The sequence below is a fragment of the Micropterus dolomieu genome, linkage group LG20, assembly GCF_021292245.1.
Source record: "Micropterus dolomieu isolate WLL.071019.BEF.003 ecotype Adirondacks linkage group LG20, ASM2129224v1, whole genome shotgun sequence".
NCBI lineage: Eukaryota > Metazoa > Chordata > Actinopteri > Centrarchiformes > Centrarchidae > Micropterus > Micropterus dolomieu.
This window is the reverse complement of record NC_060169.1, coordinates 14,195,984-14,211,109: the sequence shown is the minus strand read 5'-3', so window position 1 is coordinate 14,211,109 and position 15,126 is coordinate 14,195,984. Positions and strand designations below refer to the sequence as shown.

The 15,126-nt window shown below is 42.4% G+C and overlaps 2 protein-coding genes across 3 annotated transcripts; one reads left to right on the top strand and one right to left on the bottom strand.

The window, feature by feature from the left end:
• Window positions 1–39: 39 nt before the first annotated feature.
• Window positions 40–6,148, bottom strand: blzf1 (basic leucine zipper nuclear factor 1). The gene is made up of 7 exons (XM_046032067.1): window positions 5,734–6,148; window positions 5,354–5,437; window positions 4,426–4,886; window positions 3,994–4,193; window positions 3,737–3,865; window positions 1,503–1,740; window positions 40–1,406 (listed from the first exon to the last, which is right to left on the bottom strand). Exons 2-7 carry the CDS (start codon window positions 5,370–5,372, stop codon window positions 1,221–1,223), a joined length of 1,233 nt encoding a protein of 410 aa, XP_045888023.1. The 5' UTR covers window positions 5,373–5,437; window positions 5,734–6,148; the 3' UTR covers window positions 40–1,220.
• On the top strand, window positions 6,069–14,999 carry ercc5 (excision repair cross-complementation group 5). 2 transcript variants are annotated; one of them, XM_046032065.1, is made up of 15 exons: window positions 6,069–6,520; window positions 6,684–6,859; window positions 7,009–7,124; window positions 7,366–7,467; window positions 7,885–7,945; window positions 8,095–8,238; window positions 8,323–8,533; window positions 8,939–9,844; window positions 9,925–10,214; window positions 10,986–11,105; window positions 11,617–11,830; window positions 12,094–12,238; window positions 12,655–12,855; window positions 13,520–13,604; window positions 14,307–14,999. In XM_046032065.1, the coding sequence occupies exons 1-15, from the start codon at window positions 6,433–6,435 to the stop codon at window positions 14,832–14,834; spliced, it is 3,387 nt and encodes a 1,128-aa protein (XP_045888021.1). In that variant the 5' UTR covers window positions 6,069–6,432; the 3' UTR covers window positions 14,835–14,999. The 2 variants fall into 2 exon arrangements, with proteins under 2 accessions (XP_045888021.1, XP_045888020.1); XM_046032064.1 differs by having other exon boundaries at window positions 7,366–7,485.
• The last annotated feature ends 127 nt before the right edge of the window (window positions 15,000–15,126 follow it).

The window sequence follows — 15,126 nt, the reverse complement described above, 5'->3', positions numbered from 1 at the left end:
GCTTTTTTGACTCCAATGCAGGGTAATAATCAAGACATCTTAAAAAAAACACAACTAGTTTGGTCTTTATTTTGGTCTGACATGGTAAACAAAGATGTATAAATATTTTTATGGTGTGTTTTCACTGTAAATCATACCATCACTGTGAAAAGTCAACTATTTCATACAGGTGCAATGAACCTAAATATTATACAGCTTGGTTTGAGAACATTGCAAAATCAAAAACGCAGGTGTAATATATAACTAGTTTGTTCACTTTTCTTTTAATAAGGTATTACAAAAAGCTTCACTTATTAACATGACATGATTCAATGAAAACAAATAAAACATAAAACGTCTTACTTTCTGGAAATCTTTAGAAAAATGTAAATTTTCTTTGAAACACAACAAAGTCAAATCATTTGCAAATTATTGTGTGGGTGAGTGGGCACTTGATAATATCAGGGTTTTCTCTGAACAATACCGCTGCACAATAATGGTCTAACTACTGTAGTACCGTCAAACCACTTCACTGTCTGTTTTAATATCTTTGTAGCATGAAATACACAAAATATTTTAATACAGTCTTTTTTAAAATATGATAGCACCATCATACAGAGAAACTGGAGAGACCTGTGCAGTATCCAAGGCATCCTCACTTATCTTTGTACAGTCATAGTACACTTGTGACAGTGTAATTAGCTCATTACCTTCTGGAGGGTCTTTCCACAACAGGCTGCTGTCAGGCTTCAGGCTCACACTTGTACATTACTCACAGCCTGTTTGGTCTATTGTTTGCACATTGACATCTGGATATATGAATATGTAAATAAAACTTACGACACACTAGGAGGCCTGATGTTCAAGTTTGAATAAGCAGACTCCCAAATAGTGTAACACTGACTCATCTTGTCCTCACATCCCAGCAATAAATAGCACTTAACCATGGTTTAAACCAGGCTGCAAACACACATGCATTCTGTTTTCATCACTTTCACATCTACAGCAGGTTGATCAAAATTGAAAACCATTATGTGAAATTGTGAAAATCCAACCATCTGCTAGAATATGTAGCAAAAGGTTCATACTGATACACCAAATGTCTGCTTGAGCGGCTGAAGTCACTTAACACAGAGCAGCAACTTCCTCCAGAGTACACTCCTGTTCAGACCACAGTCATTTGAAATAAGCTCTTAATCTGCATCGGTGTCAGACAGGGTCATTTTGCCGTTCTTTGACCTCTACAGCACCAGGATGTCTCCAGTGCAGCGCTCGCAGCAGTTAAAAGTAATGTTCTCATAGCGGGTATATGGGTGAAACCTGCCGATGCTCTTCTTATTGCCAAGGAAGTTTGAGGGGGTGCAGTCACTGAGTGGAGGCTCTGTCTTGCTTTCTGAACAAGAAATTGGATCTAAAATCTTTAGCACCTAAGAAAGAAAACAGATGACACGTTTGTGAACCTCTGGATTTCATGACGAATATTAGAATATGGTAATATTTGTACGAGGATATAGAGATTGTACCTTCTCTGCCATCTTCTCAGCCGGTGTGCTGCAGAGCTGCTCGGCTGTTGCACTGCTACCCTTCACCATACCACCATTGCTGTTGCTGCTGCTGGTGTTGCCCAGCAGGTGGGAGTTGATGGCGTCTGCTAGCTTATGATTGGCTGCTGCCAGCTCTCCTGTGCTGAGGGGCTGTGCACTGGGGTAGTACGTCTGCTGTCTGCCCCACTGAAGGGACACCAGGAGCTGCTCCAGAGACCTGATGACAGAAAGGCAAGCACATTCTTGGTCTTTCAACTGGCAACCCATGCCCACTGGCACACACATTGTATTATTTTGAAAATGAGGTTGGTCGTCAACACTTCATTTATGCTTTAGCATCAATGGTTCAGCTGTGAGCAGACGTAATGTTCGTACAGCTATCGCTGTATGTTATACTATAGGTCAAGTTCAGTGTATATTTTTTCCAAATAACTGCATGAAAGTTTACTTTACCAAGCTCAACAAGCGTTAAGAAACTTAAAGGTTCAGTATGTACGATTTAGTGGCATCTAGTGGTGACGGTTGTGAATTGCAACCAACTTTCCAGTCTACCACTGCCCCCTAACCTTTCAAAGAGCGTAGGACAGCTACAGTGGCTGACACAGCACAAAAGGTGTCTCTTCTGAGACATCAGAGAGTAGCCAGTCAAGAAATGAGGTTTCTTTAGGTATATTTATTAAGAAATTATATTTAATTATTCAGTAAAACCATATGTTATTGTGACTTGGGCACTGACAGATAACATGGAAAATGTAAGCCAAGAGTGTGAAACACTGTCACTGTTTCTGCACCACAGTCAATTATAAACCACATAATAGATCAAGTTTATACAAACATTGACAAGGGAAACACATTAATTCTCTCTGTGATTATGTATCTTCACCAAAACTGCCCGCCATCAATACTATCTGGCCCGCGGCCAGATGATGGTGTTTTGATAGCGGCAAAAAGTAGTAAATAAATAAATACTTTGATAGCGGTGCTGAAATAGATCTCAGTCATGACAGCAACAGTTACTCACATAATCACTTCCTTTTTAGTAGTTTTGCCTACAGAATGAATGCACGAGAACCTTGTTTACTGTAATGCAGTATTAGAGTTGAACTGAGCTTTTACTTTGTAAAATTCTGAATGACATTAAAAGAGTCTGCTGCCTGCTTGACGCACCTCTGAAAGAGCCGTCAAAAAACGTGATTCCCCTAAATGTTCTCTGCCTGGAGATACTGGGGAAATGATAAAGCACTGGTAGGTTGATGGATGCAGATCAATCACTGGAACACACACACTGCAGCACATGTCCAGATGTGATAAACAATCGCTGCAGAATCCATTTGTTGAAAAGAGAAAAAAAAAAACGTTTCCCTAGGTGGGATCGAACACACAACCTTTGGGATGCGAGTCCTGCGCAACTGAGCTAACCAAAAACTACATAAATGTGTGTCAATATCATGGCTTATATTCTCACCCACCATCTAATAGTTGAAATTATTGCTCCGATCCAAAACTTATTTGCAGAGCCCTGCTGTATATTATTGCTTTTTCTTCTTCTTCATACGTATGTATTCAAGATAGTGAGGAGTGTCTGCACTGCCTGAATTCTACTAGAAGTAGAACAAGAAGAACATTCGAATGAAACGCACTCTGTAGCGCTGTTTGTCCGTTTTCAGATACTGTAGAAACATGACGATGCAGGGACACATGGTTATGTAGATATAAATGACTAAGGTAATAAAAACATAATGGTTCATTATGTAAGGTCTTTATACACCACTGAAAACATAGTTATGGATCTTATATTGCATTTCTGTCAATAAATCCTCAAAAATATTATACACTGAACCTTTAAGCGCAAATATATTTTATTCCAAAGAACATGAAAGTGTTGGTCAAGTGTTTCTACTACAAAGCTATGCCAACACCACTCTACTTGTGGTATTAGAGATATGTCTTGTGTATTCTATACACGTCTTTTTTTAACAAATGCACTGGGCAGTGGACTCCTAAAGTAGAATGCCATAGAGCTATATAAGGAAATGTTGTAAATGGAGCTACAAATATTTATTATTATCATCTGGTAGCTGGATAAAAGGTCAATGTTAGCATGCAGGCAGACCTGGGACGTTGAATTTAACCAACTTTGATTTTCCTTTCTAGGCCGGTTCCTAGGGATTTTTTCACTTAATTGAGTAAATATGGATCAGTGGTTACGTTACCTGTGAGTGAGCACCATGTCCCTGGAGAACTCTTCTCTTTCTAACAGCAGATCTTGAATTGCTCCTTGAGCCTCTCTGGTCTGTCTCTGCAGAGCTGTTCTGGCCATCGTCAGCTCCTCTGCCATGACTCTGTAGACAACATTGTGTATTTAATTGGCATGATAAAAGTACTTGTGATTTTTTTTGTGACTTTAATTGATCCTTACAATTTTTTTTATTATTATGTGTTTCCTTCTTCCGGCTAGACAATTTCAAACCTGCTGGCCAGGAACTTGCTCCTCCAAACATCACACTGGATACTCATTCGCTCCAGCTGCTCCGCTGTGTGCGCCAGACTCCGGCCTAGAGCCTCATTCTCCAGAATCAGCTGGTTCTTCTCCCGTGCCATACGCTCAAAGTGGTACTGAAGGTCATCGCCCACCGATGCCACCAGCAGTTTCTTTAGCTCACGGTTCACCTGGCACACAGAATGAATAATAAGTTACCAAATTCCTTCTACAGCAGTTTCCTTTATCTTCACCTAAAACCAGTTCAGTCCCCTCAAAAAGACAATAGAGTATAATTACATTGTGTTAACTATGTAATTTGGACTTATCCAGACAGAGCAATAAATTCAAGAAACTGTACATGAAACATACTAAAATGAATTGATGATGTTACTCTCTGTATCTAAATAACATGTATCTTACCTCTGTCTGCACACGGAGCTGATTGGAAAGGCCTTCCTTGTCCTGCAGCAGCCTGCGTTCAGAGTTCTGCAGCTTCTCCATCTGTCCTCTCCAGTCCTCCACCAGAGGCAGCGGAGGAGAGCTTTGCTCCTCAGCCGGTTGCCCAGCCTCTCCTTTCCCCTCAGCAGGTCCTGCACGGCTGCTCCGGCTAATAGCAGCCCGTGGGACAATGATCCTCACAGCCTCCACCTCTGTGCAGGCCTCTCGACTCACCTTGCCCAGATGGAGCACCCCGAGAGGCTGGCGGGCAGCAGGGGGAGCAGGATTGGTAGATGTGGGGCTGTGTTTTGGGCTTGCCACTTTCAGGAGGGGAACTGCAGACGGACCTGGAAGCAGCAGATCTGTGTTCACCTCCAGAACGGCCAGGGGTTTTTCAGTTTCCATGCCATCGCCAGCACCTCGGATAGGCACTTTGGCAGATTCTGGAAGAAAGAAATAAGGCCAAGTTTACAAATTGCACTTATTAGAGCCACAACAATTACTCGATTAATGGTAAACCATTAAATCAACTATTCTGATGATCGGATAATCAGTTTGCATATTTTTTTAAGGAAATGAAGTCCAAATTCTCTGATTCCAGCTTCTCAGATGTTAATATTTTCTGGTCTATTTACTCCTCTATGACATTAAACTGAATATATTAAGGTTGTGGATAAAACGAGACATTTGAAGACGTCATCTCGGGCTTTGGGAAACTCTGACAAGAAATTCTTCACCATCTTCTGACATCGAGGATATAATCCACAGATTAAGATGGCCTCAAACTACTCGGGACAAGGCACACGTTTTAGTACTTTGTTGCAACTGGCTGGGCTGGGGTAGGAAATGTAAACAACTGTTTGCGAAATGTAAATAGGCGTACCTGAGACTAAATCAAATCAACACATACCTCTCACGGCAGCAGTCATCTTGGAGGTGGTGTTAGTTGAGAAGGAAGTCTGTAGTTTCGGTGAAACCCCGGTGACTCTTCGTTCTGTGATAATTAACAATGGGGAAAGTACTTTGCTGTTAACATTTGTAGCATTCAGTGTTTGTGACAGCGATCAAAGAAAGCCGCTAGTTAAAGGTCAGGGTTAATAGCTGAGGTACTGATAACAGGATAAAGGTGGCTAGCTGATAAGCTAACGTTAGCTGTTTGTCGAGCGTTAACAGAAATCAGCAGTTAATAGGAAGTTTAACAACCAAAGTTACAGTAACATTAACGCTATCGGGAAGACACTTCAACTATATCTGGAATACTTTTTTCAAACAAATTGTAAGATAACATACCGGTAACAATGGGTCCGACCCCCTCCTTTAATTCTCTGTAAGCAGCCGTAAGCTGTTTATTTTGTCACCGGACACAGTTGGCCTCTCACGGGTGGTGGATATTTGTGACTTTTTTCCCTGAGGTAAGCCTCTCAGGCAAAGCTTCTGTCAAAATAACGGTCCCCTCTTGCAAACTAAAGGCGCAGCATACCCCAAATCGTGTTTTTTGCCTTAAACCCGACAGTTTCTTACATTAAGTATTACATGTCTAGTTTTGTAGACGAAGTAGCGTTCTACAACAATGCCTGACAGGCGTTACCCAGGGTAAATACGCCATCTCTTTAAAGAACTAACTGTCCGTCCAGTCCATGGTCCCGTCCCCTTCTCGCAAAACTAAACTCAGATCAGTTGTTATATTATTATTACTATACTAGAACTGCAACTGTGGAAATGATTAAACTATAAGAAAATTGATGCTGCCTCTAGCCGGGGGTGTCACTTTTAAATATGACCCGACCTGTATGACGCGGAACCTTCAGGTGTAGTCAAAATGTGGTCTTCGGACAGAAATAGTGTTACAACAAACGTTGAAAAGTGCCGTAAGGATGCTGCTTATTGTTTTCCCGCTCCAATGGTTTCATGGTTTATAGGTGAAAATGTTCAATATGTTTTAATATTCACAATATTTCGGGTGAGTTTTAGACTACCGTTACAGTTATCATGGGAGTGCATGGACTATGGAGGCTGCTGGAGAGTACAGGGAAACCCATCAACCCTGAGACTCTGGAGGGAAAGATCCTTGCTGTTGGTATCCTGACATGGTGGTGCCTTATATATCTATCTTATCTATCTGTTTGTCATTGCTTGAGTAGGCTCCCAGCATCTTTCCTGCATCTCTCTGTCAGAGGTATTGGTTGTACCTGACTGTCTTCTGCTAAGCCATAGCATTAACCTTAACCACACACCTCCAGACATCAGTATATGGCTGAACCAAGCAGTGAAGGGGGTGAGGGACCGTGATGGCAACAGTGTCCAGAACGCACACCTGCTCACTCTCTTCCACCGCATCTGTAAGCTGCTCTTCTTCCGCATCAAGCCGGTCTTTGTGTTTGATGGGGACGCACCTCTGCTGAAGAAACAGACTCTGGTACATCCGGCGCTTCCCAAAGTACCACATAACCAGTCTGTGTAAATGTCTTCTAAACAAAGTTAACTGGTGTTGGATATTTCTTCCATATGCATATGATTCGATTCCCAAATATTCTGTCATTTAACATGGCTGTTGTTCTCCTGCAGGCTCTCAGGAGGCAGAGGAAAGAGGAGTTGAGCCGGGAGTCCAAACAGACCAATGAGAAGCTCCTCAAGACATTCCTGAAGAGACAGGCAATCAAAGCTGCCCTTGGGGACCGCAGGTAAGTGACAGAGGCAGTGAACAGTTGGAGGGATGGCACTCCTGTCTCTGGAACCACATTTCTTTCTACCACTACCAAAAGTAGTGTTAGAAAGAAATTTTGCTAGAGCTTTCTCCCCTGTGTCTTATCTGTCTCCCTCCCTCCCTACCTACCTACTGTCACCTACTTTCTTTAAAACAAAACAATACAAGATGGACTGTCTATTTAGATTAAAATTGTGTCCTTTTTTCCCCCTCCACAGTAAGGATCCTCTACCCAGCCTCTCCAGCGTGAGGAGAGACGAGGTGGACGACATGTATGTTCTACCAGCCTTGCCAGCTGCAGAGGAAAAGGACAAAAGCAGGTCTGAGGCCTGGGAAAGGTTACTATTCACTAGTTATTATGGATTAAGTGGTGGGTAATTCAGTCATATTATCTACAGCGCTACGACAAGCCAAGCCAAGTTTTCAGAAGAGCTCACAAATAACTAAATACAAATTTTCGTTAATCAGTTCACAAGTTAACAGTAACCGTGCATGAAGGTGCACTTACCAAAAGTATACTTTTCAATTTAACTCTATTTAAATAGTGCCAAATCAGACATTATTGGCGATAGTGGCAAGGAAAAACTCCTTTTAACATAAACATATGTACAATATCAAATCTCAAGTTCAGGTAAGTGTATATGGTTAATTCAAAAAGTTAAGTGACTATGTCCATTAAATAGTTACTAACAATAATACTGGCACTGTAATCATGTTAATGTGTTTTGTTCTTGCAGTTCAGAAGAGGAGGAAGAAGAAGAGAGGGAAGAGACTGCTGACAGTTATCACATGTATCAGGTAAAATGATCACATGCACCAGAGCATCAAACTAAATAGCACCACCAGTAGTTTGTGTTCGAGCTGGTAAGAGATAAGATATAGATCTTTGTATGAACGCCCTGTTTTGATAATTGACATTTGAGGCCTGATTGCTCGCCATGTCCCAGGGAGAATTGTATGAAGACCCCAACTCAGTGGACATCAACTCAGAGGAGTTTGCCAGCCTGCCTCCTGAAATGAAACACGAGATTCTTAAAGACATGAAAGAGTTTTCCAAAAGACGCCGGACCATGTACCACAAACCCCCAGAGGTACTGTCCACTCTCATTCACACACACATACTCACTGACCCATCTTCTCCTCTTCAACACATACTCTATTTCACTCCACCATAGCATTCAGGAGACTTTTCCCAGTACCAGTTGGCCGGCCTGCTGCAGAGGAACCAGCTGAACCAGCGCCTGGAGGGTGTGGAGAAAGAGATGAGCCAGCGGAGTGCCAGCAGCGCCCCACAGCTCTACGAAGAGGACGGGGACCAGCAGAGTCACAGCGTAGAGTCACGTCGACTGGTCTCAGAAGACCGTTCCCACTATATCCTAATTAAAGGCGAGGGCAGCTATGATGATATGTTTACAGTTTTTCAGTATTTTACAGGAAAACTGTCATGATCTGTTGTTGGTCACAGCAACATACAACTGTTATTATTACACAGTGTTTCTTTCATGTAAAATAAAGCACACATATGGTTGTGTGATAGGTTACTCATCTCAATCACATTTTAAATCTCTGCACGATTTGGTGCCATATTAAAATCTGTAGAAACCAATGATTTCCTGGGAGGGAGGAAATTAATCTGTAATCTTATGGTGTGTTTTAAACAGTGGTTGTTGTAAAGTAGATGTGGAATGGTCTCTTAAAAGGGTTTCCTTTGTTATCATTTAGACACACATCTAAAACTGCAAATTGTCTTTGTGTTTACAATTTAAACACCACTCCACTTTTCCTATGTAGGCTCCAAAAAGAGCGAGACTGCCTCCGAGAGCCAACCTGCCACTGCACCCTGGTCTGGGAGCTCCCTGTCAGGCTGGAAAAGACGTGCAGCGGGCAGGCCTGAGCCCCTGTGGCGTCCTGTTTGTGAGGAAGAGGAGAAGGAGCAGAGTCCCCCTTCAGAAGCCTCCAAGCCCTCTGTCTCAAAGCAGTCTCGTGGAGGTGCATCACCTCCCTCTCCTCGTACACTCAAGGCAATCCAGGCGGCAATGAACGACAGCTCGGATGAGGAGAAGGTGGATGAGGATAAGAAGGATGGTGGTGTGTCCCCACGCACCCTGCTGGCAATCCAACAAGCCTTCATTGAGGAGGAAGACGGTGCTGCTGAACACAAGACTCTAATCAGCAGCTCACCCACAAAACTGCAGGTGAATATTCATCATCCTGTGCCACAAATGGTCCTCAGCAGTTCAGAGGAAGAGGCAGAACCTGGCGACGTGAAGTCTTTAATTATTGAAAAATCTGATTTTAAGGTGAACCCAACTGGCCAAAGTTTACATGTGAAAGATAGTTTGTTCGTTAGCTCTGAAGATGAGATGGAGGATGTGATAGGTCAGAGAAATAAAGCACTTCGCTTTGCGGTGCTGCAACAGTCAGAAGCAGAGACAAAGAATGGACAGTTGACAGAGAATATAAGGACGGGAAGCAGAGGACAGACAGAGAAAGAAGAAGAAGAGCTGGAGAGAAGAGAATCAGAGCACGGACTGATCACAAAGAACAGAGATCCGGTCCAACCACAGGGTGCCTCTGCTTCTACCCGGAACCCATTATCTATCAAGGTACCTGCTCGGATTTGTGGAAAACCTCTCAGTGCACAGACTGAAATGGACGCTGTGAAGTCGAAGGGCAGTGAGGAGTCCGAGTCAGAAGGTACATTCACTGTTGGTTTAGGATCACACTCCTTAAACCGGTAGACATTAACAAAAATACTCAATTTTGTGTTTTCCCAGAGAGCTTCATCGAGGTGTCAGAAGACGAGTTTAAAGAGGAGGATGCAGATGATTCACTTGTTATGATAAGAGAGAAAGGATCTTCAGATGAGGTCTGTAAAGATGGGACCAGGAAGGAAGAAAAACCAGAGGAAAGTTTGACAGAGGCTCCCAGTGAGCCAGCTGCTGTGTTGGAATTAGAGGAAGAAGAGGACAAAAAGAGACAGACTGAAGAGAGAGCACTAAAGGAGGGAACAGAGACCGAATCCAGTTCACCTCCAGCAATCAATGAATGGGAACACTTTGATGTGGTAAGTATTGTTAAGACACGCAAGATTTTGACTTCAATGCTAATAATTATTTTAAAGGGTCACTTCACACAAAATAACACAAAATATAAATTCTCTCTATTTGTACTTAGCCATACATCATATCTTGCTGCTTTTTTAAATGTCATTTTTTTAATGCTGTGAGCACCACACATCAAATCCACTTCCATTGTATTGGGGTGGAGGAAGAAATCTGAGTAACAGATTTCTCCAAACCTGGAAAAACTGAAACTGTCTGCTTGACTAGATACTACTAATATGTTTTTTTTCACCTATAAAGATGGTAGTATGGCAAACAAAAAACTGTCATGGTAGCTATGTTTTACACTACGCACACAATTTTGTCTGTACATTTGCATTGGGGTTGTTTTTATAACCCAGACAATACTAGATTTTTGAGGCAAAACCATTTCTGAACTGCAATTCCTTGTTATTTATTGGTCAACTTATACACATACATACATTAGATACATCTGCTATAAGATAAAATTAGTCTAGTTCTACTTGTTATGTCACTTAGATGTCTTTATAAGCCAAAATAGAGGCTACATACACAGATGCTGCTATTTTGACTTACCATTCACTTAACCCTGCATGGGGCTGTAGCATGGCAAAGCAGAACAACGGATGTTTTATTGGAATGATATGTTTGAGCTGGTCAGCTGTGCTTGAGGCTCGGCTGTGATATGTTTGAGACAAGGGCTGGTGTGTGTGTGTGTGTGTGTGTGTGTGTGTGTGTGTGTGTGTGTGTAGGATGAGCTGGAGGCTTTGGAGAGCTCTCTACAGATGGAGCAGAGCAGCCTGAGGGAGCTGAAACAGCAGCAAGAGAGGATGGCGAACACAGTCACCGGACAGATGTACCTGGAGAGCCAGGTGGACCACAGACACTTTAATATCACGTCAGCACATAAACCACACCGGCATTCGACCCTCACACCTATCCTTATGATATGATATGATATGACAACCCAGAGAAGGTGTAAGAGCGACTGTGGGATACATTTCTTTGTGGTGTCTCTGCCAAACATTCCCAGAGCCATGCAACTATCAAGTCACTCACACTTTTAAAAGTCACAGGCTGTCAGCATTTTCTTCTTCATAAAATCACCACTTAATGAAAAACATCTTGGTGCCTGATCTTCATTAATCCCCTTGGCTGCTCTGATAGTGGTGCTAAGAGCAAAGGTATTTCTCAGATGACTACAGAAACATGCACATAATCCCAGATGCATGTTGAGATCAAAAGATTATTGTTCTAAGATCACAGTCCAAAACATATTTAAAAACCTTGCAAATAGTGTCAGTAGTTATCAAGATACCAGAAGAACAAAAAACATGTTTATTGGTTTTTTTTTGTAATTACTGTTTTCCTCTTTGATACCAGGAGCTGCTGCGACTGTTTGGCGTGCCGTTCCTGGTGGCGCCGATGGAGGCTGAGGCTCAGTGTGCAGCACTCGACCGCGCCGACCACACACACGGCACCATCACAGACGACTCAGATGTGTGGCTGTTTGGAGGGCGACACGTCTACAAGAACTTCTTCAGCCAAAACAAATATGTTGAACACTACCAGTACAGTGACATGCAGAACCAACTGGGTCAGTGCTCTGCATGATCATGTCTGTGTCAGCAGGTCCAGAAAAGGTTTTATAGAGTTAGGTGTTGAAAGTGTGCTACAACAGATTACCGTGCTAATCTGATAAGTTCATATTGCACATATCACAGACAGGTGTTTGTGTTGGTGATGACTAATGGGCTGTCAGCAGAGTGACCAGACAAAGAGCACAAGGGTATACTTTTCCTTCTTTTCCCACACTCTTCTTTTAATTTTCTGTTCTCCGTCCATCTCTCTCTCTCTCAGGTTTGGACAGGACTAAACTGATAAACTTGGCTTACCTGCTTGGAAGTGACTATACAGAAGGTGTGCCGGGCGTCGGATATGTGACTGGCATGGAGATTCTGAATGAGTTCCCAGGGCCGGGCATGGAGCCACTGATACAGTTCAGGTGTGTGTGTGTGTGTGTTTCAGTATTTGGGTTAATTAGACCAGGAGATTGAGTCCTTGAGTGTTTTGCTCAACGCCTTTCATGCTTAATCCCTCCAGTCTCTCTCTATTGTTACCATCAAATCCAGGACAAAATGTATTAATCATTTGCTAACATTGTTTAAATTTCTAAATGAATTAGATGGTTTATATTTGCCTGTTTTTTAACTGAATTGAATACATGTCGAGTCAATATACAGCTCAGTCATGTGCTAATATTATAAAGTAACTATCATAGCCAAAATCCCTAATTAATACAATATTATCTTAATTATTTTCTTTAATTTTAAAGTATACAGTACTTTTTGCTTTAGCATTTACAATGAATGTATTATAACCCCAATCATTTGTGTTTTGGACATTATTTTTTCTCTCTAGTAAATGGTGGTCAGAGGCTCAGGAGAAAAAGCGTCTGGTGGCTGATCCTCGGGACACGAAGGTTAAGAAGAAATTGAAGGACCTAAAGCTGCACCCTGGGTTCCCCAACCCTGTGGTGGCTCAGGCTTACCTGCAACCTGCTGTGGACCAGTCAGACAGCTTCTTCAGCTGGGGACGCCCACAACTCGACATGATTAAAGAATATCCTTTGTGTGTGTGTGTGTGTGTGTGTGTGTGTGTGTGTGCGTGCGCGCGCAGATGTGTCTGGGCGTGCATTAGGCCATCGGCAATGGCTGACATCGTGATTGTAAAACCCCCGAATCCATAGCAAAAAAAATTTAAAATTTTCACATTATACCATCCTGTGAAAGCAGGTTTTAATGACCACAAACATTCTTATCACTGTTTTTAAGTAGCCTATGCTTTGCACCTGCCTCGGAATTCTCTTCTCCCCACACTCTGACACACTCACACACACCTCAGGTAAACACCCCGGCTTGCCCCGCCTCTCTCTGTCTATCTCGCCCCCCTCTGCTCCATTTTCTCCGTCAGCAGTATGTTTTATAAAGTCACCTAAAAGACTGAGAACTCATCTTTTTTCCGTATGTTTCCTCCCGTGATCCGTTATCACGGCAGCAGGTGAGCCGCACGTTGGCTTATTAATGATGTAGCCTATGAAACAACTGAAACCAACATCTGCACCCTGTGTGTTCACTGCTGCTTTCCCTCGTCCGTGCGTAAAATATCCGACACGACTTGTGACGTAAGTAAAGGTTTGTCTACCTGTTTTTTTTTTTTTACCGAGTGAAGACTGCGCGAGAACACATGAGACGACTGCTGAAGTTTCCTTAACCTAGTCTTCTACATTCTGTCTGAGTCGTTTTGGCTGGAGCAGTCAAAAGACAGAGGAGACCCTTCAGCCTGTGATCAAGCAGCTGAACACCCAGCAGGTAACTCCCAATTCCCAACCAGTGATACCCAACCAGGGTCACTTGTGCAGTTAATTGCAAGGGGAAAGCTCATCTAATTAACTCAACTAAATTCAACAAAAAATTTAAATAAAGATTTAATAAAAAAAAAATAATAAAACCACATATTCCCGGAGAGTGGTGGCCCAAAGGTTGAAAGTATAACTAAAAGTGCTTGCCTCCCTCATTTACCACCACTGAGGTGCTCTTGAGCCAGGTGGTGTGATTGCGATCAGGGCAAATGAGAGGTTGCTCTCAGTGAAACTCCCTAAATAAGGGAGTAAAGAATATAAACCAAGAAATAGGATTTCAAGTTGGTGTTACGCTCATTTTTATTATATTTACAATGACCAGTAACATTAAGATGCCCATCAGCACATGTTGTAACTGAATTAACAAGTGGGCAGATACGTTGTAATTGTTAGCTAAAAGTATTGGATAAACCATTTTTAAATAGTTAGCTTAAATTATGAATAAACAGTTGAAGTTGTTTGCTAAAATGAATGGATAAGTAGTTGAAGTAAACTTTAACAAAAGTATGAATAAACGGTTGAAATAGTTAGCTAAAAGTATGAATAGACAGATTAAATAGAGTTTGATTGTGTAATTTGATTTAGTGGATGAAATAAAACCACTTTGCAGTTTTAAAACATTTCTACCTCATCTCTCACTGTTTTGATGTAGACTCAGCTGCGGATCGACTCATTCTTCCGCATGGAGCAACAGGAAAAGCAGGCGATCCGTAGCCAGCGACTCCGCCGAGCAGTCACCTGCATGAAGAGAAAGGAAAGAGAAGAAGGAGAGGAGGACAGTGAGGAGGAAATGCCATCCCCATCCAAATCTAAGAAAGGGAAGGCAGCCAGCAAGAGTCCGGAGAAAGGAGAGAGAGAAGAGCAGAGGTCTGCGGCAGGAGGAGGGTTTCTAGGGTCGAAGGTAACTGTTGAACCTCCTCTTACATCTCTGAAAGATGTGAGCAGCACCAGCCAGGAGTCCCTCTCAGTAAAAGCCGTCCCTCACTCTGCTAAGACTCTGCCTCACAGGGCGAGGAGAAGCAGCAGCAGCAGCTCATGTGAGGACAGCGATGTTGGTGTTGAAGTTGCTATGGTTACAGCGCGATCTGTGTTCGATGGCAGCCGCCGAGGCACAAGAGGGAGAGGAAGCATGAGAGGAAAGGGAAGGGGGAAGAAGTCTGGAGGGAAAAAGTTAACTTGAAACTTAACATGAATTGTCAAAGCAGTTGTAATATGAAGCATGAAACATGTCACACACTCCCAAATAGCATCTCCTGCTTAACAAGGTCAATATGTGAATGAATCATGAACTCAGCAGTGATGAACTGAGCTTTTTCTGTATTGTAAAATATATGTTTGTACTATTGATGTGACTGAACATGTGTTTTACTTGTTTAGAGGTATATCTTTGAGAGGAATGACAATGGTTTAGCCTTACATTTTTGAGGTACATTTGTTTGAAGTTGAAGTATTTCCACAGTAGACATCAGTGA

Coding starts and splice junctions, on each gene's coding strand:
- blzf1 (XM_046032067.1), bottom strand. Junction 3,866..3,993: donor AGCAAGTTCCTGGCCAGCAG/GTTTGAAATTGT, acceptor TGTTGTCTACAG/AGTCATGGCAGAGGAGCTGA. Junction 1,407..1,502: donor CTGAGAAGATGGCAGAGAAG/GTACAATCTCTA, acceptor TTTCTTTCTTAG/GTGCTAAAGATTTTAGATCC.
- ercc5 (XM_046032064.1), top strand. CDS start 6,433: ATGGGAGTGCATGGACTATGGAGGCTGCTGGAGAGTACAGGGAAACCC. Junction 6,860..7,008: donor TGCTGAAGAAACAGACTCTG/GTACATCCGGCG, acceptor GTTCTCCTGCAG/GCTCTCAGGAGGCAGAGGAA. Junction 13,605..14,306: donor AGCAGCTGAACACCCAGCAG/GTAACTCCCAAT, acceptor GTTTTGATGTAG/ACTCAGCTGCGGATCGACTC.